Source organism: Myotis myotis, unplaced genomic scaffold (assembly GCF_014108235.1).
Source record: "Myotis myotis isolate mMyoMyo1 unplaced genomic scaffold, mMyoMyo1.p scaffold_m19_p_3, whole genome shotgun sequence".
NCBI classification, from domain to species: Eukaryota; Metazoa; Chordata; class Mammalia; order Chiroptera; family Vespertilionidae; genus Myotis; species Myotis myotis.
In genome coordinates this window covers 15,619,625-15,645,230 of record NW_023416335.1, presented here as the reverse complement: position 1 = coordinate 15,645,230, position 25,606 = coordinate 15,619,625, and the positions used below count along the sequence as shown (strand labels likewise).

Below are 25,606 nucleotides of genomic sequence, written 5' to 3'. Positions count from 1 at the left end.
CTTCCTTTGTTTTTATAATGAAATCACAGATGTGCTAATATAGACCAGGGGAGATAATATTGAAGCTTGGATTTCCATCACTGAGGTGCTGTAGCTTGTAAACATCTATTGTAAAATATCTACTGTCTTGTTGGCACAGAGTTTCAGAAACTGTGGAGGAGTGTCACTGTGGATTCAATGGATGAGGAGAAAATTGAAGAATATCTGAAGCGACAGGGTATTTCTTCCATGCAGGAATCCGGACCAAAGAAAGTGGTATGTAACCGCTGGAAAAAAATGTAGTTCTCTGTTCTTTGAACTAACTGTTAGCCTGCTTTCTCTTCTCTGAAGAGCAGGTAGTCAGCTCTCCCTTTCAGTTTTTTCTGTGTCCTGACCCATTGATCTTGGTCAGTTGCAAACCGGATCACATGTGGTTTATTGAGGGCCAACAGATCTCTGCCCTCAAGTGCTGCTCCCCAGGAGTGTGTGAGTTTTCCCCATCCGACCGCCCTGTCCTAGTAGTGTCTGCTTTTAAGCTCCAGCCATACCAAACTTTTCCTAGTGCTCACATGTCCTGATCTTGGCCTTTTAAGACTCTAGCCATCTACCCTCCCCCCAGGCTCCTGCTCCAATGAGTCCCATAGTGTTGGTGCCTGGCTCTCCCTTAGTCCTGATCACGTTGAGTTGTCCTTGTTAACTTTCAGATCTCTCTGAACCAGGTAATACTGTCTTTGTAGCCTAAATCCTGCTCTGAGGAAGGATTTGTAATGGGATAAAGACTTGTGAAATGGTCTGCACTGGCTAATAAGTAGCTGTGCTAGTCCAAGGACAAAGCCCAAGTGAGAACTAGTTCACACTTTAGACTCCAACTGCAGCACTTCTCCCCATCTTTTTCTGTCCACCACCAGGCTGTGTAACTTGCCTTCTTTCTGACTTTTCGTGTGTGTGTGTTTCAGTGAATTTTTAGGGCTCCTTAAAAAGGAAGATTTATTGCCAGTGATCTCCGTAAATTAGTGTACTTACAGTACTTTATGGTTTCAGGTATACTGAAAAGAATAGAGAATAATAGTAAATCTTCATGTGCTCATCTACTTCCTAATTTTGCCCATATGTCTGTGTTTTGCCCTATTTATGTGAGATCTTTTTTTTGATATGTATATATTTTTAGAGAGAGAGAGGAAGTGGGGAGAGAGACATCGATGTGAGAGTGCAACACCGATTTGTTTCCTCCTGCTTGCCCCCAACTGGGGATCAAGCCTGCAACCCAGGCACATGCCCTTGACCAGAAATCGAACCAGCAACCTCCTGGTTCAATGCCCAGCCTACTGAGCAATACTGGCCAGGGCTGAAGTATATATTTTTAAACCAGATAGTAGTGATGAGAAAGCTTTGCTGCCTCTCTTTTTATTTACTTAGTTCCTAGAATAGTTCTGAGAAGTTTTTGTGTCAGCCCATTTATTCCAGGTAGAAGTATATGCATCATAATAGAAAGCATAGTTTCTTGTTTGTGGTTGGGAGTGTGCTATGGATTGATGTGCATGAGATTTGGTTACAAAGCAGAAAAACAGGCCAAATACTCCAAATCTCTTGCTGCTGGTTTCTGGGCATCCTGAGTAAATCCTTATGCTTTACCCCTCCGAGAGCTGTTGTTTCTGTTTTTACCTTTTCCTGTAGGCCCCTATCCAGAGAAGGAAAAAGCCTGCTTCACAGAAAAAGCGACGATTTAAGACTCATAACGAACACATGGCTGGAGTTCTGAAGGACTACTCTGACATTGCTCCTGGCAAATAGTGAACGGTTTTGTAGGTGAGCAAAGAGTTACAAATACAAAGTCAAGATCTTTCTTGTTGCTACTGGGATCTGAAGACTGTCTTCCCATTCTACTTCTTAGGACTGAGGAGAGAAGCAGTTCCGTTTACAGAACAAGTACAAATTACCAAACTCAAAGCTTATTCTAACTGAATAGGCTGATGAGAAATGTGATGTTCCCTGTTAACTTCTCTTACTTCTTGGGAGAGAGGCATGCAGGTGTCTTTGCTGTTTATCTCTTCTAAGTGGCTCCTGGTTCCATTTTCCTTTTATTCCTTTAGAACAAGTTTGCAGATAGTCTTGAATGCAATATTTGTTTATTCCAAAGTAACATATTTATAATAAAATCATTGCAGAAGGAATTGTAGAAGTTAGTGAATTAAGTTGTTTCTTTTCATTCTTGGCAATGGCAGTTGGCAGCTCCAGTCTTTAACTCCCACAGGGGGCGTGTTTGGGACGTTGTTGGAGACTGGGACCTGTGCTGCGTTGCTGAACATATGGAGTTCATAGTCGGAACTCAAAGCGTGCCTTTTGTTAGCCAGTGAAGCAGTAAAGGTACACTACATGTGATTTGTAATGTTTTCTTTTAAAAGGATAATCAGAATTTAGCCTCTTGGATTTTGCAAGTCATTGTCTCATGCCATGAAGGATGGATAGAGTCGTCTTGCCAACCTGAATGTCAGCTTTACAGCCTAACTCTCAGGAGACTTGACGGTGAGGTGCCTCTGGTGGAGAGTTTATCTCCTCATCACTGGGCAAGCTCTTGATCAAATACATGGGCTCGTAAGAGTCATGATGCCTTACGGGAAATCTCTATGATCATTCCAGCCTTCTCTAACAAACTACCCATTTTCCATAACTGTACTTGTGATACAGCCTGTGGTTGATCATTACAGTCCTCATATCACAACTTAACAATTGTAGTGGACTATAAAAAAAGGTTCGGTGTTCTCAAAAAGGGTGCCATGGTATCCTAAAGCAGTAAGTACTTTGTGTAGATGACAAAGAGTCCTTTTGCGGCATTAGTTCTTTTAATCCCTCTGTTTACTTATCACCTGCATCTACAGAGTCATTGTTTACCTCTTTCTTACATCCAAGCCCCAAAACATGGCATGAGAATATGTAAAACTGAGGCTCCCCAGAACATGGGGAACTTGCTGGTCTAGCTTTCTATCAGAGGTGTTTTGACAAGCAAGATGGGGCTTTAATGTCTTAAGGTATACAACTAGTAAAACGTTTTCTGTAAAAATCTGGAGCTAGCTTATCCAAGTATGCCTACTTTTCGTGTTCTCTACACACCATCCTTTTGTTTTTTCAGTTTATTGAGATATAATTGACCTACAGCTCTGTACAAGTTTAAGATGTAAAGCATAGTGGTTTTACTTACACATATCATAAAATCATTACTACAGTAAGTTTAGTTAACATCCGTCATCCCATTATAGGTACCAAAAATGGTTTTGTTTGTGATGAGAAATCTTAGGATTTACTCTCTTAATGTTCATATACCAAACAGCAGTGTTAAGTATAGTCATCATGCCGTACATTATATCCCTTATTCTTATAACTGAAAGTTTGTACCTTTTAACTATCCCTCTCTAGTTTTCCCTCCCCAATCTCTCACCCCTGGTAACCACATCTGATCTCTTTTTGATGAGTTTAGATTTTATTTTAGATTCCACACGTAAGTGAGATCGTACAGTACTTGTCTTTCTCTGTCTGATTTATTTCACTTAGCATACTGCCTTTGAGGTCCATCCGTGTTGTTGCAAATAGCAGGATTTCCTACTTTTTTATGGCTAAATAATATTCCACTGTGTATAGATACATATCATCATCTTTATACATTCATCTGTCGATGGACACTTAGGTGTTTTCACGTCTTGACTATTGTAAATAATGCTGCTCTGTACATGGGGCATATAGAGTTTTTATTTCCTTCAGAAATATTCCCAGAAGTGGAATTGCTGGATCATAGGATTTTTTATTTTTTTGGTGTGTGGGTGTTTTTTGTTTGTTTATTTTTTATTCTAGAGAGACAGAAAGGGAGAGAGAGAAACGTTGATTGGCCGCCTCCCACACGTGCCCCAACCCAAAGATCAAATCTGCAACCTTGGTAGGTGCCCAGAATTGGGAATGTAACCTGAGCCCTTTCTGGTGCATGAGATGACACTGACTGAGCCACTCAGCCAAGGAGTAGGGTGGTTCTACTTTTAATTTTTTGAGAAAACTCATTAGGTTTCCATAGTGGCTGTACCAGTTGACAGTTTCACCAGCTGTACGCAGGGGTTCCCTCCTCTCCACATCCTTGCCACCTTATGTTTTCTTTTGACTTTTTCTTTTTAAATATATTTTATTGATTTTTCACAGAGAGGAAGGGAGAGAGATAGAGAGTTAGAAACATTGATGAGAGAGAAACATCGATCAGCCGCCTCCTGCACATCTCCCGCTGGGGATGTGCCCGCAACCCAGGTACATGCCCTTGACCAGAATCAAACCTGGGACCCTTCAGTCCGCAGGCCGACGCTCTATCCACTGAGCCAAACCGGACTTTTTTTTTTTTTTTAATATATTTTATTTTTTACAGAGAGGAAGGGAGAGAGATAAAGAGTTAGAAACATCGATGAGAGAGAAACATCGATCAGCTGTCTCCTGCACACCTCCCGCTGGGGTTGTGCCCGCAACCAAGGCACATGCCCTTGACCCAAATTGAACCTGCGACCTCTCAGTCCACAGGCCGACGCTCTATCCACTGAGCCAAACCAGCCAGGGCTCTCTTGACTTTTTTGATGCCAATTATTCCAACAGGCTTGAGGGGATGTCTCATTGTAGTTTTGATTTGCATTTCCCTAATGATTAGTGATGTTTGAGCATCTTTTCATATACCTGTTGGCCATATTTATTTCTTTGAAGATATGTCTATTCTGGTCCTTTGTCCATACAGCAGTGCTATTTTTTTGCTATTGATTTGTATGAGTTACTTATATATTTTGGATATAAACCCCTTATCAGATATATGGCTTGAAATATTTTTCCTGTCCCATAGGTTATCTTTTCATTTTGTTAATTTTTTTTTGCTGAGCAGAAACTTTTTGTTTGATGTAGTTCCACTTGTCTAATTTTTATTTTGTTGCTTGTGCTTTCTTTAGGTGTCATCTAGAATGTCATTGTCAAGACTCATGTCAAGTAGCTTTTTAAAAAAATGTTTTTATTCAGAAAGAGTAAGGGAGAGGGAGAGAGAGAGAGAAACATCAATGAGAGAGAAACATCGATTGGCTCCTATGTTTTATTCTAGGATTTCTGTTCTTACATTACTTTGGCTTTATAATTTAGTTTGAAATCAGGAAGTGTGATGCCTTCTGCTTTATTCTTAGGATTGCTGTGGCTACTTGGGCACATTTGTGTTTTATATAAATTTTAGGATTGTTTTTATACTTCTGTAGAAAATGCCACTGGAATTTTGAAAGGGATTGCATTAAAATTTTATTTTTTTTATTCAGCAATATATTTTATTTTATTTTTTTAAAGTTTAAAAATTTTTTTATTTTAAATGCATTTTATTTTTAGACAACCTACATGACATGTTTTTTCTTAAAGACAATGACTTTGCTACAAATAAGTCAAGGTCAAAATGAACGAAGAGCTCAAGATCAGTCCCATTTGGATGAAAAGCAGCAGCCAGTTATGCTGACAGGTGATAGATCCAAACTGCCAAATTCGTTAACATTTTCCGATTTCTAAAACAACTTTAAAGAAAATTACACCATTCTCATGGTAGTCCAGCAGAGCAACCATGCCATCTGTACTCATGTTTTCATCCATAAGGAACTCTGGTCTCTGTTCTTCAAGCTTCCCTTTGATTGATTGCATGTAATCTTTGATGCACTTCTTTTTTTTTTTAAATAAATCTTTATTGTTCAGATTATTATAGTTCCTCCCCCCCCCCCCATAGCTCCCCTCCACCCAGTTCCCACCCCATCCTCTGCCCTTACCCCCCCAATGTCCTCATCCATAGGTATATGATTTTTGTCCAGTCTCTTCCCGCACCCCCACACCCATTTCCCCCCCGAGAATAGTCAATCCACTCTCTTTCTATGCCCCTGATTCTATTATATTCACTAGTTTATTCTGTTCATCAGATTATTTATTCACTTGATTTTTAGATTCACTTGTTGATAGATGTGTATTTGTTGTTCATAATTTTTATCTTTAGTTTTTTCTTCTTCTTCCTCTTCTTAAAGGATACCTTTCAGCATTTCATATAATACTGGTTTAGTGGTGATGAACTCCTTTAGCTTTTCCTTATCTGTGAAGCTCTTTATCTGACCTTCAATTCTGAATGATAGCTTTGCTGGATAAAGTAATCTTGGTTGTAGGTTCTTGGTATTCATCACTTTGAATATTTCTTGCTATTCCCTTCTGGCCTGCCTAGTTTCTGTTGAGAAATCAGCTGACATTCGTATGGGTACTCCCTTGTAGGTTACTGACTTTTTTTCTCTTGCTGCTTTTAAGATTCTCTCTTTGTCTTTTGCTCTTGGCATTTTAATTATGATGTGTCTTGGTGTGGTCCTCTTTGGATTCCTTTTGTTTGGGGTTCTCTGCGCTTCCTGGACTTGTAAGTCTGTTTCTTTCACCAGGTGGGGGAAGTTTTCTGTCATTATTTCTTCAAATAGGTTTTCAATATATTGGTCTTTCTCTTCTTCTGGCACCCCTATAATTCGGATGTTGTTACGCTTGAAGTTGTCCCAGAGGCTCCTTATACTATCTTGATATTTTTGGATTCTTTTTGCTTCTTGCTTTTCTGGTTGGGTATTTTTTGGTTCTTCATATTTCAAATCTTTATATGATTCTTGGGATCCTCTAGTCTGCTGTTGGATCTCTGTATATTATTCTTTATTTCAGTCAGTGGATGCTTAATTTCTAGTTGGTCCTTTTTCATAACCTCGAGGGTCTCACTTGATTTCTTGAGGGTCTCACTAAATTTATCGGCGGTTTCTAGAAAATTCTTGAAAAACCTTGTAAGTGTGGTTTTGAACTGTCTTTCAGGTAGTTTGCTTTCCTCCATTTTTGCCATTTCTGATCTGTTTCTTTGTCTCGAATTTTGGCTGCTTCCCTGTGTTGATACAGTGGCTTTGTCTGCTAGGTGTCCTATAGGGCTTAGTGGCTCAGCCTCCCCAATTACCTGAGGTGGACACTCTTGGTGCACCCCTTTGTGGGCTGTGTGCACAGTCTTGTTGTAGTTAAGCCTTGATTGTTGTTGGTATCACTGGGAGGAATTGACCTCCAGGCCACTTGGCTGTGAGATTCAGCTGTGTCTATGGTGGGAGAACTTCTGTGCTGAAGACACAGAACTTCTGTGCCGCCATCTTGGTTTCTCTGGGATTGCATTAAAGTTATAAATGGCTTTGGGTAGCCTGGACATTTTAATAATGTTATTCTTCCAATCCAGAAACATGGGATATCTTTCCATTTATTTGTGTCTTCAATTTGTTTTATCACTGTTATGTAATTTTCAGTGTGGAGATCCTTAACCTCCTTGGTTAAATTTCTAAGTATTTCATATTGTTTTCTTTATTTCTTTTTAGATAAGTTACTAGAGGCCCGGTGCACAAAAATTTGTGAACTGGGGGGGAGGGTCCCTCAGCCCGGCCTGTGCCCTCTCACAGTCTGGGACCCCTCGGGAGATAACGACCTGCTGGCTTAGGCCTGCTCCCGGGTGGCAGAGGGCAGGCCCAATCCCTAGGTGAGGCCCCTGGTCGGGCTCAGAGCAGGGCCGCTTGGGGAGTTGGGGCGCTGCCCCCTGTCATGCACAGAGCAGGGCGGATCAGGAGGTTGCGATGCCACCCTCAGTCACGCTCAGGGTAGGGCCGATTGAGGGGTTGGGGCACCGCCCCCTGTCACACTCAAGGCAGGGTCGATGGGGAGGTTGCGGCGCCACCCCCTGTCACGCACACAGCAGGGCCGATGGGGAGGTTATGGCTCTACCCCGTCACACACAGAGCAGGGCCCGTGGGGGGGGGGTTGGGGCACCGCCCTCTATCACCCACAGAGCAGGGCCGATCAAAGGGTTGGGGCGCCGCCACTCTCACACTCAGGGCAGGGCCGATGGGGAGGTTATGGTTCTACCCCGTCACACACACAGCAGGGCCCGTGGGGGGTGGTTGGGGCGCTGCACCCTGTCACACACAGAGCAGGGCCGATCAGGGGCTTGGGGCGCCACACCCTGTCACACACAGAGCCGCAGGGCGATCAGGGGATTGGGGAGCTCCCCCCTATCAGGCACAGAGCAGGGCTGATCAGGGGGTTGGGGTGCCTTCCCCTGTCACACACAGAGCCGCAGGGCGTTTGGGAGCTGCCCCCTGTCACGCTGATCCCGGTGCCGGGAGGCCTCGCGGCTCCGCTGATCCCGGTGCTGGGAGGCATATTACTCTTTTACTATATAGGATAGAGGCCTGGTGCACGGGCGGGGGCCGGCTGGTTTGCCCTGAAGGGTGTCCTGGATCAGGGTGGGGATCCCCACTGGGGTGCCTGGCTAGCCTGGATGAGCGGATGATGGCTGTTTGCAGCTGGTCACACACCCTTCAGGGTGTGGGTCCCCACTGGGGTGCCTGGCCAGTCTGGGTGAGGGGCTGAGGGCTGTTTTCAGGCTGTCGGGTGACTGAAGCTCCCAGCTGCTCCTTTTTTTCTTTTTTATTCTGGGCTAGCTTTAGCTCTGGCTCCAGCTCTGAGGCCTCTGCTGCTGAAAGCAGGTATCTGGTTTGTTTGGGTTCTATAATTGAAACACTGTATCAACTCCAGCTCTGAGATCCCGGCTGGCTGAAAGCAGGTTTCTGGGGTTTTGTTTAGCTTCTATATTTGTAACAATGTTTCAAACTGCAAGCTCAGAGGCTGGCAAGGCAGGCAGGGAATGTTGGTTTCCTCCGTCACTGAAGCAAGCAAGCCTCAAGCTGCCTGGCTGCCGGCTGCCATCTTGGCTGGCAGTTAATTTGCATATCTCGCTGATTAGCCAATGGGAAGCTTAGCGAATGTATGGCTAATTACCATGTTTCTTTTTTATTAGATAGGATTGTTAGTGTATGGGAATGCTACTGATTTTGTATGTTAATTTTGTGCTGTATTTTTATTGAATTTGTTTATTAGATTGAATAGTTTTTTTGGTGGATTCGTTAGAATTTTCTCTATATAAAATTGTGTCATCTTCAAGTAGAAACAATTTTACTTCTTCCTTTTATTTGTTCTGGTGCCTTTTATTTCCTTTTTCTCCCTGATTGTTTTGGCTAGGAATTTCTGTTCTGTGTTGAGTAAGTGGTGAGAGTGGGCACCCTTGTCTTGTTTTAGATCTTAGAAAAAAAGCTTTCATTGTTTCTCCATTGAGTGTGATGTTAGCTCTAGGCTTGTCATGTATGGCCTTTACTATGTTGAAATATGTTCTGTATCCGTTTTATTAAGAGTTTTTATCATGAACAGACATTGAGTTCTGTCAAATGCTTTTTCTGTGTCTTTTGAAATAATCATAAGATATTTTTCTGCCATTGTATTAATGTGATGTATCACATTGATTGATTTGCATACATTAAACCATTCTTGCATCCAGATATAAATTCCTCTTGACCATAATAAATGATCTTTTTAATATGCTGCTGAATTTAGTTTCCTGGTACTTTATTAAGAATTTTTGAATCTATATTCATGAGGGATAGTGGTGTGTAATTTTCTTTTCTGATAATGTTGTTCTTTGTCTTTGGTATTGGGGTAATGCTGGCCTTGTAAAATGAGTTTGGGTGTTTTCCCTTCTCTTTGAATTTTTGGATAAATATGAGAAAGTTGACATTAATTCTTTAAATGTTTGGTAAAATTCACCTGGGGAGATACCTGGTCCTGAGCTTTTCTTTTTTTTTTTTTAATTAAATCTTTATTGTTCAGATTATTACATTTGTTCCTCTTTTTTCCCCCCATAACTCCCCTCCTCCCAGTTCCCGCCCCACCATCCGCCCTCACTCCCCACCCACTGTCCTCATCCATAGCTTCACGATTTTTGTCCAGTCTCTTCCCGCATCTCCCACACCCCTTTCCCCCCCAAGAATAGTCAGTCCATTCCCTTTCTATGTCCCTGATTCTATTATGATCACCAGATTATTTATTCACTTGATTCTTAGATTCACTTGTTGATAGATGTGTATTTGTTGTTCATAATTTGTATCTTTACCTTTTTCTTCTTCTTCCTCTTCTTAAAGGATACCTTTCAGCATTTCATATAATTCTGGTTTGGTGGTGATGAACTCCTTTAGCTTTTCCTTATCTGTGAAGCTCTTTATCTGACCTTCCGTTCTGAATGATAGCTTTGCTGGATAAAGTAATCTTGGTTGTAGGTTCTTGGTATTCATCACTTTGAATATTTCTTGCCATTCCCTTCTGGCCTGCAAAGTTTCTTTTGAGAAATCAGCTGACAGTCGTATGGGTATTCCCTTGTAGGTAACTGAGTTTCTTTCTCTTGCTGCTTTTAAGATTCTCTCTTTGTCTTTTGCTCTTGGCATTTTAATTATGATGTGTCTTGGTGTGGTCCTCTTTGGATTCCTTTTGTTTGGGGTTCTCTGCGCTTCCTGGACCTGCAAGTCTATTTCTTTCACCAGGTGGAGGAAGTTTTCTGTCATTATTTCTTCAAATAGGTTTTCAATATCTTGGGCTCTCATCTTCTGGCACCCCTATAATTCTGATGTTGGTACGCTTGAAGCTGTCCCAGAGGCTCCTTACACTATCTTCGTATTTTCGGATTCTTTTTTCATTTTGCTTTTCTGGTTGGGTGTTTTTTGCTTCTTCTCATTTCGAATCTTTGACTTGATTCTTGCGCTCCTCTGGTCTGCTGTTGGGTGTCTGTGTAATATTCTTTATTTCAGTCAGTGTATGCTTAATTTCTAGTTGGTTCTTTATCACAACATCGAGGGTCTCATTAGATTTCTTGAGGATCTCACTACATTTATCGGCGGCTTCTAGACAGTTCTTGAGAGACCTTAAAAGTGTGGTTCTGAACTCTATATCCTCCATGGACAATTTTGTCCTGTTTGTCTCCGCATTTTTTATGCTTTCTTGGTGCATCCCCTAGTGGTCTTTGTGCACAGTCTTGTTGTAGTTAAGCCTTGATTGTTGTCGGCAATACTGGGGGTGATTTGACCTCCAGGCTAACTGGCTATGAGAGTCCGCTGTGTCTGCAGTGGGAGAGCTTCTGTGCTGGATCTCTTGGGCGGTGCTAATCTAGCGTTTGCCTGAGGCTATCCGGCAAATGGCTCTGCGCAGGGCCTGGGCCGGGCGGGTCTCCTTGGATCTACAGGGCAGGCCGGAGCAAGCAGTTATGGGTGCTCTCAGTTCCGTCCCTAGGGGCTCTGCCTCTCAGAGTCCCAGCAACCGCTGCAAACCTCAGAGAGAAAGCTGCCTTCGATTTCCAACCGAAGCCAGACAGTCCCACTTCTCCCGTTTGAGTCTGGGTCCCTAGAGACTCTCCTGGATCTGGAGCTCAGAGTCTGAAACTCCCTCCCGATTGAAATCAACAACCGCGCCCTCCGCCTCCAGCCCGCTCCGCGCACACTCCGCACCTTAGTATTTTCACTTCAGCACTGCGCCTCTGAGTCTGGGTATGATATTCTCTTTCCTCCTAGTTGTAGAATTTCCACTCAGCCCGCCTTCCTGTGGTTCTGGATGATGTCCGTTCCGTCTTTAGTTGTTTTTTGAAGTGGTTGTTCGAGGCAGCAATCTCCAGCGTTAACCTATACCGCCATCTTGGTTTTTTTGAGCTTTTCTTTATTGGAGATTTTTGATTACTTGAGTCAATCTCTGTACTAGTAATTGGTCTGTTCAGATTTTATGTTTCTTCCTGATTTCATTCTTCGTAGTATGTTTCTCAGAATTTTTCCATTTTTTTTCTAGTTCGTTAGAGTATGATTATAGTATAGTAGCCTCTCATGATTCTTTGTATTTTTGTGGTATAAGTTGTAATGTCTCCTTTTTCATATATAATTTTGTTGATTTGGGTCCTCTCTTTTTTTCAAGGAAAACCAACTCTTAGTTTTGTTAATCATTTCTATTGTTTTCCTATTCCCTATTTCATTAATTCTCTAATCTTTATTATTTCTTTCCTTCTGTTAAATTTGGGACCCGTTTTTTTCTTTTTCTAGTTTCTTAAGGCATAGAGTTAAGTTTTTATTTGCAATCTTGTTTCTTAATGTGTTTATTGCTATGAATTTCCTCTTAGAACTGCTTTTGCTCCCTCCCATAAGTTTTGATATATTGTGTTTCCATTTTCATTTGTCTCAAGATACTTTTTTGTTTCTCCTTTAATTTCTTCTTTGATTCATTGGTTATTCAAGAGAGTATTGTTTAATTTCCATCTGTTTGTAAATTTTCCAGTTCTTCTTCTGTTATTGATTTCTATTTTTATACCATTGTGGTCAGAGAAGATACTTTGCATGATTTCAGTCTTCTTGATTTTGCTACGGCTTTTTTTGTGGCCTAACATGTGACTTATTCTAGAAAATGTTCCATGTGTACTTGATAAAAATGTGTATTCTGCTAGAATGTTCTGTATATATGTCTGTTAGTCAATTTGCTATAGTGTTGTTGATATCCAGTTTCCTTATTCTCTGTCTGGATGATCTAGCCATTGTTGAGAGTGGGGTATTAAAGTTCTCAACTATTATTGTACTGCTGGTTTTTTTTTTGTTTTGTTTTGTTTTGTTTTAGCTCTGTTAACTTTTTCTTTATATATTTGGGTACTCTGATGTTGGATGCATAAATGTTTACAATTGTCATATTTTCTTGAGGGATTGATTGATCCCTTTATCATTATATAATGTTCTTCTTTGTCTCTTTTTACCATTTTTAGTTTAAAGTTTATTTTGTCCGATGTAAGTGTAGCTGTGATACCATTTGTAAAGATATTGTTATGACATATGTCTGCAATTTTGCTTCCTACGGAGTCTTTGTGCCTTCTGATGTAGTCTGTCTTGGTCTCTGTGGTGCAGGGAGTGCTTCAGCATCAGCCCGTGTTCTCACACTCTCTCAGTGGTGTCTCCTCCATGAATAGTTGCTAGTTATTCTTCTGAGCGGGAACAAAGTCAGGAACAACCTGTGTTGTCATCTTGGGGCAGCACCTGTCACCGTCTGTTCTGTCGGTTATGTCTGGAAATGCATTTTGGTTATCTCAGGCACTTTGTCTTGTTTTGCAAGGAGACAGACATCAAGGCCTCATCGCAGGTTTTAGGATAAGACGCTTTCCTGCCAATTGTGTGTTACCAGTGGTTTCTAGCTAGGCCTGTGCTCACCAGTACTTTGTGTGCTGGCCTTAGAGTTGGTTTCAGTTATTTGTCCAAAGTCATTTCAGAAATGAGGAAATTGAGATTTAGAGAAATAAAACTTCTTACCAAATTGTCACACTTGCAAATTCTGTAGCCATACCTCATTCACTTGCACTTTCTTGTGGTAAGCTTTGATGTCCTTTGTCTCCTACATGGAGTGGAAATGCCTCCATATGCCCCATGTTGAGGTACTGGGATTGGGTCACCTGGTGACGTGGGGAGGAGTAGTCTTTGTAGGAAATTGTGATAGCCCAGTTGCTTTTGAAGATTGTAGTAATAAGAAAGAAGTGTCTTTTACCAGTTCTTATCTAAAAACATATTCACCAGAAATTTGAGCTAAATTTGCAGTCATGTTCTTGTCTCTGCCCCTGTCTGCTGGATCTGCTGGCCATTTAGAAATAAGTGGAAGCAGGCATGGCTGGTGCATTAACAGGTTAGTCTGTGTGTATTTTGATCTGTAATTCATCACAGTCATTTGAGGCTTTTAAAAGGTGATAGCTATAGTTGAGCCTAGACCAGTGGTCGGCAAACTCAGTCAACAGAGCCAAATATCAACAGTACAACAATTGAAATTTCTTTTGAGAGCCAAATGTTTTAAACTTAAACTATATAGGTAAGTACATTGTTATTAACTTAATTAGGGTACTCCTAAGCTGGCCTTTGCTAAAAACGTCCTCAATCTGATTGAGGTACATTCACTGAGGTCGACCCCTTCCAACTCTCCCATCTACACTCGTCTTGTATACTTGTTTCGTCTACCTCCTTTCTGAAAACCGACTTCTGCGCATGGGTCACGAAGTTTCAATCGCATTGTATGTGCGCGCCCGCATGTGGTATTTTGTGGAAGAGCCACACTCAAGGGGCCAAAGAGCCGCATGTGGCTTGCGAGCAGCGGTTTGCTGACCACTGGCCTAGACCAAGTGTAAAAGATGAACCTTTGGCTGCTGCTGTTACATCCTGTAAGTGTGGCCAGATGATGGTGGGACTTTGGGGATAGGAGCACCTGATACCTTTGGGGTAGAGTGCCTACCTCCCTTATAAAGCAAAGAGGCAGTGCAGGGCCACCCACTGCTTGCATTCCAGGTTCATAGGGAGGCCCTGCCGCCATGCAGCCCTGGATCGCTTCTGTGAGCTGTTGGACACCACTTGCAGAAAAGAACGCTCTGAGTGTGGCACTTGGGCATTTGGATTTATAAATTCCCTAAGTGCTATCAGCTGGACGTTTTCTGAGTCAGAGAAGATGAGACTCTGTGTCCCCTCTCCCTCTAGCCACTGTTTTTACTTGCAAACGATTCACTTGTGAGAGAGATTTGGGGTTTTCTAAGTTTTCACTGACTGTTCTGAACAAGCCAGGCCCAGCATTGTTGCCCTGTGGCAAGGCTGGAATACTGTGCTGGAGACAGTAGAGATGACCTGCATCAATGGAGTGCTGTCCTCGGGGCTTCGTGTAGGACAGTCATCTTTTTCCCAGTGTGTGTTCTGTTGGCTTCTCCTGAGAAAGCAGAAGTTCCATGGGAGGTGGAGTGATGTAGGAGGACCAAGAACCTCAGGAAACCAGTTCTCAGACAAATTGGACCTTGGGACCCCTGTCCCAATTGTGTGTGTGTGTGTGTGTGTGTGTAGAGGGAACATAATTTGGAAACAGGTAGACTAGACCCTGGCATTGTGCTTTTGACCTTCCTTCTGGCCATGGTTAAAATAGAAAAGCACGTTTTCCTTCATAGAAGGATTTCCATTAGAAATAAATGTGCTGGTGCCCTCCAGCCGAGTGGCAAGGCCGCCGTCTTTGGCCGCTTTAGACAGGCCCGTAGAACTGGTCCAGCTCCCCTGGTTTGGAGGCAAGCCAGCACATTCCTGTGACTTAAACCATGTGGTTTCAAGACCCTGTGAGAACCCTGTGAATTTCAGCCACCCAGAATTTTGCAGGGGTCATGCTTCAAAGGACATTCAGTCCACACTTATCTTAAAATCTTAAAATAAGTGAAAACACAGAAGAAGGGTACCAACAGGAGAGAACTGAGTAACCATAGCCTGAATTAGGCAGGACCTGCTCCACAAACACCCAATAGCAGGTTTATCTTGCACTTGCCTGTTCTAACAATTTGAACTTTCTAGCTGAGCCCCTCCCTCTCACCCAAGCCCTGCATTCTAATTTTAGGGGGAAAGTGCTTTTGTCCAGGTAAATATTTTATCTTGAGGATCATTTCTCATTCAATTTAGGCCGGTCTTTTTGCTTTTGCTCTGAAGACAAGTTTGGGTTGAATTTAAGCCTTTGGCTTAAGTTTCTGACTTAATTGTGTTAATTAGCATGGTCAGGGTTTCACATGAATTTGAAGCGAGAGATGTGTGTGAGCAGTGGTGTGTGGAAGACTTCACTGTTGTCCTATTTATGGGCATAGTGTTACGGTTTTGGGAACAGGGCTTTCCCCTCCCTTATAAAGCAGGAATCAGTGTGGTGGGTACACTGGAAGTACTGGTGAAATAGAACTTGCCCGTTTACTGGAGAGCTGTGAAGAGAGGGTAAAACGAGGAAGAATGTTCATGGCATATTGACATCTTTGGGTTGTGGGACTGTTAGAGAGCCAGGCCAGTTTAGGGAAGGGTTAATACTATTTAGTTCCATCTAGGAGGGCCTGTAGCAGAGGCAGACAAGAGCTTCACTGTGGCAGTTGAAAAATTTCCCAGTTTGGGGTCTTATTCAGTTAGCTTATTTCATATGGTTTTCAGTATTCACAGTTCTTAGTTTTAGTGTAGGTGTTTTGAATACCACCATTTCGGGGAACACCTCACTAGTGACAGATATTCTTCTGCCTTCCAAGAATGTTATGTAATTGTTTGTCATGGGATAGAGTGGATTAAAAGTTGAAGAGTAAGACCAGTCATGCATCAACTCTCTTAAAACTGGGTGAGGATGCTCCGTTCACTAGCAGCTGGACATCTGTGATGTGGCAGGCCGGAGGGAATGTGCACATATTCCCAGCACTGAGCATGCTTGCCCAAAGCTCCTAGAAATGCTGGGTTGATTCATCTGTCACCTTGACAGACACCAGGAATTCTTGCATATTGAGGTAAAGAACTCGATATTAGCCAGCCTGCTTCATTCTCAGGAATGTTCCTTATGCCACACAACTCAGGATCCAAAGATGCCATGGGGTGCTGGGGTTCGGGGAACCTCAGATGAGAGCAGTGAGACTTACACGTTGGTCCCATAGAAGGCCCAGCATATGTGTAAACATTGGGTCTAGTGAGTTTGAATCTTAGATATGATTAACTGGAATTCTGACTTTCATTTTCTAAGTTCTTTTAATTTGTAATTTTGTTATCAAGGTAGAAGACATAGCATAGCATTTAATGTTAGATGTCAGTTTAGTCTTATGTTCACAAGGGCACGTCTTCACCTCCCAATAGAGGGTTTGCTTGGTAATGAAAGAAAAAAAAAGTCTTAGTTCCCATTTTTGTGGCGCCTGCAAACTGGGACAGTATAAACGTAAGCAAGAGGGAACAAACAGACCTGATTTTTCTTATCCCCAGTTCCCAATTGTAGGCACTCTTCATTCCTGCCTGTAGAGTGACAGAAAAGGCAGTTTTCAGACTATAATGAAGCTGGTACCCAGCTGAGCAGTCAATGGGAACAGATCTAGTTCATAAGCACCAGGGAGGCTTGCCCCTTGCACATCACTGATGACTATCAGTGTGGTGGTGCCTGGAGCACCCATTCATCCATCCCAAGTGCCTTGTTTAGGCAGTGGCTGGATGAGGGTGGCCCAGGGTAGACAGGAGAGGCAGCTAATCTTCAGGGGGTGAAGCCCGTAATTCCTAGGCTGACCTGCTAACCTTTGGCGCCTCCGAGTAGCAAGTCACAGATGGGCTGAAGGCAGAGCCACATGATCAAGCCTGTCCTGGAGCCATTGGCATGGCCTCTGCAGCCTGGGGAGAGCCGAGTTGGTTTTCTGCTGCTACGTCTGGGCTCCAGGGTATTGGGAGGCTGCGATGGGGACCTGCTTTTGGTGATGGTCTCCTCTGCAAAAGGGATGTGAGATCCAAACTACCAGACCAATGTCAGTGCCCAACAAGACATTCAATTACTAGTTGGAATTGAGCACTGTGGTTTCCCCCCTTCTGAGGGAAGAAAGGTTGGTGAGAGTGTATAGAAGAAATGCTTTTATTATTTTGGCTATCAATTACATTTTAAGTTAGCAGGCACCATAAAATGACTACAGATTTCAGATAATCTGGAGCTAAGTTTCGTAGGCTTAGGTGGATGTGGAGTCAGTAAGGCATCAATAAAGAGGTTGTGAATTTACCAGGAGCGCCTCCAGCAGGTCAGGAAGGGCCGTGGCCTAAGGTATCAGTGTCGCTCACCACATGCCCACAATAGAGCCTCTGTGGTGGTTATTATCTGGCTCTCCCAGCCCTGTTTTCTCTTTAGTCTCTCTGCCCTGGCTCTGTCGAGGACCTAAAAGGGGTAAAGAAATCTGTCTGCCGGACCCTGGCCTGCAGTGTGGTTTGCTCTTGGTTAATCTTGTAAAAAGAAATTTGCCAAACAATGGTGTGATAGCCGAGATAAGCACTTTATTTTTAAAATGACAATAGAAAAGTACCTTTAAACAGTGTATAAAAGCATAATAGTGTGAAAGTTGCTGCTTTCCTTAGAAACAAGTATAGAAGTCTCACCGAGAGCCAGGCATGCTGAAGGCATCCAGGGCTTGAACACAGCCGCCCGTGCTGCTGTCACTGCCCTTGGCCTCATTTATGAAGGTAAGAGGCCTCTTTCCTGGTCCTTCTTGTTTTTTGTGTGATGACCTTTAAAAGCTTCTTGACATGTTTATTTCTAATGGAAAACAATGAAACAAACCCTAACCCAACCATATAATCATAACGTGAGCAGGTCAGTTAAGAAAGATTATGATCACGTTTTGGCATATCAGCAGTTGAAATTCTTAGGTCAATATATATTTTTACACCTGGCTCTTCTATGAGGGGAGACTGAGCTGTCAAGACTCTGGAAATGTGTCAGCTTACAATGCAAGACTAACTTTGGTTTTGAAGAAGTCTTGAAGCAGCAAATGCCCACTGGCTGCACCATCTCCATGGGCTGGTGTGGTGCAAGCACCCCAGTGAGTGGATAGGGTTTAAGATCATGTTTGGAATGGCTCATTGGCATGGTGCTACCAGCACCAGCTCAGCCAGTATTTTGCAGTATCACTTAGGAGACATGAGCTGCCCACTGCAGCTATGCAGGATGGGCAAAGCCAGCTTCCTGAGGCAGCACTGGCCTCCCAGAGCCAAGGTTTCCCTCTCAGTGAGACAGACTGTGTTACCTCTGGAGCTGCCAGGGTTTTCTAAGGGCCCCTCTGATCAGGGAAGGGCTTCTTTGCCCACAGCTGTGAGCATGTCACCACGGTAGCAGCTCGAGGAGGCTTGCGATGATGTTGCAAGATATCCTAGACCTGCCAGCGCACACCTTGTACTGCAGACAGCACATCTCTCTTTCTAACATCTAATAACTCCACATTTCTCATTCACTCTGGACTCAGGCCAGGCACAGATTTCTATACATTCACATGAGATTCTGGAAATGTTCATATTTAAAAACATGCCTCAAACATGCAGCTATTCTAGAGAAAAAATAGATATTTTTTAATTACAGGCATTCAAAAGTCAAGAACAAAAATTGTGATCCAACCCAGTGTAAGATCATCCTATCATATTTCAATGTTTGGTATAAAAATACTCACTCTTGGTTTATTGTTGACATCTTTTATGTTTCATTTGAAAATATCTCCACACTGTACAGAAATGTCCGTCAGACCATGCATTCACAAATAACACACTATTTCTTAAAATTATACAGTGTAAAAGAGTAAAACATTTTTATTATATTTTTTTCTTCAAGAAAAACAGATGTGTGATAGAGGCTGTGGCAAAGTCTTGAAGGGATCAAAACTGGGCAAGGTTTTTTCAAGCCTGAAAGAGAAAGGAATGTGTGAGGAAAGCAGGTCCCAAAGGTGTGCAGTAATTCCTCCTGCCTGCTGCGGGGCTGTGCTTGGAGACACCTATTGATAGAATTCACGAAACTTTCACCTGGGGAAATTCTTGGTGATTCTCTGCGAAAAGGTGTGTGTGTCAGCGTGCAATATATTTACTGACTCACCAAGTAAAGACACAAGTATTGGTGTGTAACCTTAGATACGTAGGGAGTATATTTAATTTCCGTTTATCTCTTATTAGAAATTCCCAATACCTCCTTCCCCTGCAGTGGCAAGGAAATGCTCATACTTGTCTTGCTCTGTGGGGCCTTGGAACAATCACTGATCATTGCGTCCTTCGACTGCTGCTGGCAGAGCTCCTCTGGCCCAGGATGTTCTGAAGTGTATCTTAGCTCCTCTGTGTCTAGATTTAGTTAACAGTGTTAACGCTGCATTGTGAAACTCTGTGATTATTCTGTCATTTTAATTTTCTCTCTCCAAGTACCTTGTTTTCTTGCCATCTTACCAGCATGTCAGACTCATAAATTTGTGGTTGTAGAAAAAGTGTATGTAGGCGTAAATCAGTATAACTGGAATTTTGTACAGGAAATGCTTATTTGTGAGTGGGAGGAGGCTATAACGAAAATAGCATCATTATTGAAAACCCATATAATTGTCCTAAGTTAGACTTATTTGGGAAAATATATATGTAGCAGTAAATCCTGAAATTAGAAACATATTTTGGTACATACTCCTTCCCAAACCAGGTTTGTCCAGTGCCGGTCAGTCCTGTCACAGCCAGGTTTGTCGATGACAGCACAAGTGAGTCGAACTAATAATGAGCCACAAGTCAGAAAACCCAATATCATTACCTCAGCGGCCCCTAGCTCCTGCCTGCCCCCTTTACTTTCTCAGCAGAATTCTCTGGAACAGAAGCATGTGTCCAGCAGTTAGCAGCGTGCACCTTCAGGAAGTCTCACTTTCTGACTCTTGCTTCCCCTGGTCAAACACAATAGTGGGAGCAGCCCCTGCTCGGCAGATGGTGCCCAGGTCTGTTCACGCCCCGTCGCTGGTGTAGGTAAACGTGTCCTGTGATGCTTAGTGAGCAGGGCCAGCAGGACCCCCTCTTGAAAGCTACATTTCTTCTGCTAGACTCTGATTTCCCACCATCTAGGTGGGTGGCAGGAGAGAGAGTGCCTGGGCTGGGGGCATCTTTCCATGGGGTAGGGCTGCAGGGGGCTTATGAAGCGGGCATCACCTTTGAGGCTGTACTAGCTGACTTTTCCAATGAACCCACACCCTTCCCTCAAGTGTGAAGAGGCCCCCACCCCAGTCCCCACAAACCAACAGAGGCAGCAAACCAGCTTGAGGAACTGATTCAGGTCAGCTTCCTCCCCCCACATTCTTGGCTTTTCGGGCCTGGAATGACACCTTCCACGTCATCCCAGATTGACCATGTGCCAGGAGCCCAAGCTGTGTGTGCTGGTTCCAGGAAGCCGTTTCTGAGGAACAACAGTCACCCTACGGCTGCTTGTACTTTGGAACAATTCACAGGGGAAGGCACTTGGCTGCCCTTAAACTCTCGGAACCGGAGGGGCCTGCATGCTGCCAACGGCCTCTTAAAGAGCATGGCTTGGAGAAGGCCATCTTGGGAAAGTGGCCAAAACTGGATGTGGTGACAGAGCACTGAGACCGAGGGTCTGAAGCCAAAGCTGCCACACTGCTTTCAGGGACTGAATGAACAGGCAAAGGAACATCGGGCTGCATGTCATCCCTGCATCTGCTCCAGCCCTTGGCTGTGTGTGGTAAGGCCTGGCTGGCCTACTTCTGCTTTCTCTGGGGGAGCTCACAACCATATTTGGGCAAATGGGTTCCTATCATCTCAGCCCCTAACATTTCTGCCATGACCTCAAAAGCAGTATGTCTAAACTCAAGACTTGCCAAGCCTTACCTTAACATAGCTCCTGACCCCTCTCCCTATGTGTCCTTGTCCCTGACACAGCCCTGCTCTCTCGGGTCATTCTTTCACTTCTCACATCACCATCATGGGCTCACCTTTCCTGGTGTGTGTTTCTAACATGATTCTACATCCACTTTGCTGTGGGCAGCAAGAAGATGACCATGATTCCTAAAACACACCCCCTCCTCCCCTCAGTTCTCTCCAATACCTCCCCCATGACCCAAGGCCCTTAAAAGCTTGTTCCTATTCCTACTTCCACTCTTCTGTCCAATTCCCCCCTACAACCCTACTATCTTTCCAAACTCAGTATAAGCCCCAGGTCCTCCAGCCTTTCTGGTCACTTGGCCTGCAGGGCTTTCTCCTCTCAGAGATCTCACTATCCAGGCCACTTACTTGGTTTTTTACAAGGATTATCTTGGAAATTTTCCTCCCTAAAACTATTTCCTCTTTCCCTCACCCCAGATGTAATCACTTGCATACAGCCATAATTCAAACACTCAGACTACATGAAAAATGAGACAGGAATGATGGACCATCGCCCTGAAACTTGGCCCCCTAGTCTTGATAAATGCCTAGGGACCATGTTGGGCTCTGAGCAGGAAGAAAGAGGGGTTCCTACTTAATTCTGGTTGATCTTTTGAAGTGAAAAATCTAGAAGAGAGGGATGCGAGTCTATTAATTTCCTGAGCTTTTCTTTCCATAACTATGTTGTGTAAATGTAATTCTCACATGGGAAAAGAATGTGTCCCCGTGGCCATAGATGTTCCCAGACTGAACAGAAGGTCAAAATGTGGCTATTTCAGTCCCTGTAAACAAGGAAGGGGTTTTGCTAGGAATGGAGTTCAAACCTTGGAATGTATTAACAAGGACATTTTAAACAGAATGCAAAGACATCTGAGAACACAGAGCACCGAGGGGGAGAGGGCCAGGCTCTGTTTAGAGAGCAGCCTCCTCTCAGCCCGTCCTGAAAGGGCTTCATCTCCAACATGCGTGTGACGGGATAAACAAGGACGCAAGCACAGGTTTGAAGACAATGGAGAACGTCTCCTGGTATCTTAAGAACACTATACAATTCCAAAACATTTCATTTCAGTTGTCCTTGATCAATGTGTGTCAGTCCTTGGAGGCAGCTGACTCAACTTTCTCCTTGGTAAGTTGGAATCTGTACAAGTGCCTTGTGAGCCTTTTCTCCCAGCAATAAGAAAATTTTCTCCATTTTCCTCCCAATCCACCTACATATACAGACACTCCTGGACTTATGATGGGATTACGTGCCAATAAATCCATTGAAAATACATGTAATGCCTAACATCATAGCTTAGCCTGCCTTAAAATGTGCTCAGAGCATTTACGTTAGACTTTAGTTGGGCAAAATCATCTAATATAAAGCCTACTTTATAGTAAAGTAGATGTAAGACTTCAAACCAAAAAAGTCCTAGAAGAAAAAAACAAAGGCAGATCTCCCTTAGCAGTATTTTTTTGGATATATCTTCTTGGGCAAGGGGAAAGTAAAGAATAAACAGATGGGACTACAAATTTCTGCACCGAGCTAACCATCAACAAAATGAAAACACAGCCTACTGAATGGAAGAAGATATTTACCAATGAGACATCCGATAAGGTGTTAATATCTAAAATATAAGGAACTTGTACATCTTAACAATCTTATTAAAAAATGGGCAGAGGACCTGAAGATGGCCAATAGACATAAGAAAAGATGCTCAATGTCACTAATCAGAGAGATGCAAATTAAAACCACAATGAGATATGACCTCACACCTGTCAGAATGGCTACCATCAATAAACCAGCAAGCAACAAGTATTGGCCAGAATGTGGAGAACAGGGAACTCTCTTGCACTATTGGTGGGAGTGCAGATTGGTGCAGCCACTGTGGAAAGCAGTATGGGGGTTCCTCAAAAAATAAACTATCCTACAACCCAGCAACTGCACTTAAGAAATCCAAAAACACTAATTTGAAAAGATATGCATCCCTGTGTTCATTATAGCATTAGTTACAATAGCCAAGATGGGAAAGCAATTTAAGTGTCCATCAATAGATAAGTGGATAAAGATGATGCATATATACAATGCAATATTACTCAGCCACAAAAAAAGAATGAAATCTTACCATTTGTGACAATGTGGATGGACCTAGAGGGTATTATGCTAAGTGAAAAAAGTCAGAGAAAGACAAATGCCATGATTTCACTTACATGTGGAACTAAAGAATAGAATAAATGGACAAACATACTCAGATACATAGGAATTAAGTACAAATTAGTAGTTATAAAATAGTCATGGGGATGTAAACTACAGCATAGAGAATACAGTCAGTATTGTCAACTATGGTGTTAGATGGGTATTAGTTATTGGAGTGATTATTTCATAATGTAGTATATAAATCTTACTGTGTTGCACACCTGAAACGAATATAATACTGTATGTCAACTGTAGTTGAAAAAAATAACGAAGTGTTCGATATCATGTAATTTACACCCAAAGAATGCTGGCTGCACACTGGAGAGCATCGGTGGTTTTCCCTCACAATTGGTAGATCACCGCCAGCATCCCGGGCGTGTCGTGCCACACATCGCTAGCGCAGGAAAAGATCAACATTCAGAATCTGAAGTAAGATTTCTACTGAGTGCATATCGCTACCAAACCATAAGGCAGGGACCATCTGTACCTGACTTACCAATGATTTCCCCCTCCCCCCGCCAGAGTTTCTCTAAATTTACTCATTTTTACAAAAAGATAAGGAATATTTCCCTCCATCCAACTCAATAAATATGGCATATATGACAAAAGTTTTAAATGAGTGATTTAGTTTTCATTTTATACTTGTCAGCTTGATTTATAAAAATTCAAATGCTAACATTAATTTGTAATAAAAAGAGTAGTTAACATTTAAAAAGGCGCACGCACACTCTATAATCTCTAGGGGAACAGTCCCTGTAGTTAGAGGCCACAGTAACGAGCAAGCTGCCTAGCCCAGGCCTACCTGCTCTCTAAGGCTGGACGGGCCTTACAGAGTGTCCTCCAACTTCAGATTTGGTGGGAGGAAAGCCTCTGCCAGGCTTGTTCGTGTAACACCCCGATGGCCCAGGAACCGGTGAGCCCAGAGCCCACCTTGAATGTGGCTATTGCCGAAGGTATCCCCTCCCCACCTGGTGCATGCTGGCTTGCCTGCCCCACTATTTCAGGTATATTTGCAACTTCACTCTTAGCTGCCCAACCAGGACCAAGCCCCAGTTCTCCCCCACGTCCTATCTTCCTCTCGTCACCGGCCCTCCCGATGTCTGCATGAAGTCACCACACACTTCAGCTGCTGCAGCCTCCTGACTGGCCTCATCTGCATGGCCCCCGCGTTACTGGTGTTTGGTTTCATTTACTGCACTTAGAAAGAAAATTCTAACCTGCTTCCTAAAAATTGTATAGGTGGCTTTTAACTGGCCTTTAAGCTTCCCCAGAGGAGGGGGAAAAACAAAATCTTGTCTTTTAAAGAAGCTTTGCTAAGTGATAATATCATTAACAATATCGTAGGCATTGTTACTCCGACAGTCGGAAAACCTAATAAATTGGCTGTGGAATTAGTGGGATGGATAACACTAGTGCCCTGTCATGTGGAAAAACATGGGTGAGTTTGGTTAGTGTGAGAAACAAACGTCAATGGAAAAAGACCCCAAGTGCAGGCTGCTGGACAGGCACTGAATGGTACTGTTCTGAACACAAAGTTACTTAAGCGCCAGAAATGTGGTAATGACCTCCGTGGCCAGAACTGCCTGGTTCTCTGTCCTTAGCAGGAATCTTGCCCCTTTTCTGACTCATCTATAGAGGCCCCTTGCAGGGATGAAATTTGCCACCTTATTTGGGCTGAGACATAACCGCTGTCAGCCTGTCCGTGGCATTCCTGCTGTTCGAGGCCAAGCTTGCCAGAGAGACGGGTGGGCAAGTCGTCTTGGGAATGCCATGTCATTGTTTTAAGACCACGTACTGCCAGAAATAGATGAACTGAGGAGTGACAACTGGTATTGACTAAAATCACACAGATCTCCAAAATGATCACCCACTAGAAAAGTCTGGAGGATTCAGTGAGAATCCCGGATCATTCAGTTATGCCCAAGGGCATTCACCCTGTTTCTGAAGAGGCTCATAAAAATGTCCCTCAGTCACTAAGAAAGGGGTGCATTATAATCAATATAATTGGATTAGTAAGTTGGAAGGAACAGACATACATCCAAAAAAGATTTCCACCAAAATGGTTCATTTCCACTCTAGCTGGTTTGACTCAGTGGATAGAGTGTCAGCCTTCAGACTGAAGGGTCCCAGGTTCGATCTGAAGGGGGTGTGTAGGAGGCAGCTGATCAATGATTCTCTCATCACTGATGTTTTTTCCTCTCACTCTCCCTTCCTCTCTGAAATAATTTTTTTTAAAAAAAACAAAGACAAAAAGGTTAATTTCCCAAAAAGTGTTAAAGGCTTTAGGGAACGCTTCATCTAGCTGTGATTCCCTTCGGTGGAATATGTCACTCAGTACTGCTGC

General features: G+C 43.1%; 2 protein-coding genes across 22 annotated transcripts in view; one reads left to right on the top strand and one right to left on the bottom strand.

Annotated features, from left to right (window-relative positions):
* Positions 1 to 25,606, top strand: part of GTF2E2 (general transcription factor IIE subunit 2) — a 97,433-nt gene that overhangs the window by 53,612 nt on the left and 18,215 nt on the right. For 5 of the 13 annotated variants that reach the window (XM_036296662.1, XM_036296660.1, XM_036296670.1 and 2 more), the window contains 2 exons: positions 140 to 255; positions 1,654 to 2,167. In XM_036296662.1, coding sequence (XP_036152555.1) covers positions 140 to 255; positions 1,654 to 1,770 — 233 coding nt within the window. In that variant the 3' untranslated portion in view covers positions 1,771 to 2,167. Of the gene's footprint in view, positions 1 to 139; positions 256 to 1,653; positions 2,168 to 2,230; positions 2,359 to 2,381; positions 4,187 to 4,937; positions 5,289 to 23,565; positions 23,871 to 25,606 lie in introns of those variants that run through there. The other 8 variants (XM_036296665.1, XM_036296669.1, XR_004965672.1 and 5 more) reach the window with 7 other exon arrangements.
* The window catches only part of RBPMS (RNA binding protein, mRNA processing factor), a 181,543-nt gene continuing 173,622 nt past the window's right edge, over positions 17,686 to 25,606 (bottom strand). For 2 of the 9 annotated variants that reach the window (XM_036296676.1, XM_036296673.1), the window contains one exon: positions 17,686 to 19,100. In XM_036296676.1, the coding sequence (XP_036152569.1) occupies positions 18,967 to 19,100 (134 nt within the window). In that variant the 3' untranslated portion in view covers positions 17,686 to 18,966. The other 7 variants (XR_004965678.1, XM_036296678.1, XR_004965676.1 and 4 more) reach the window with 6 other exon arrangements.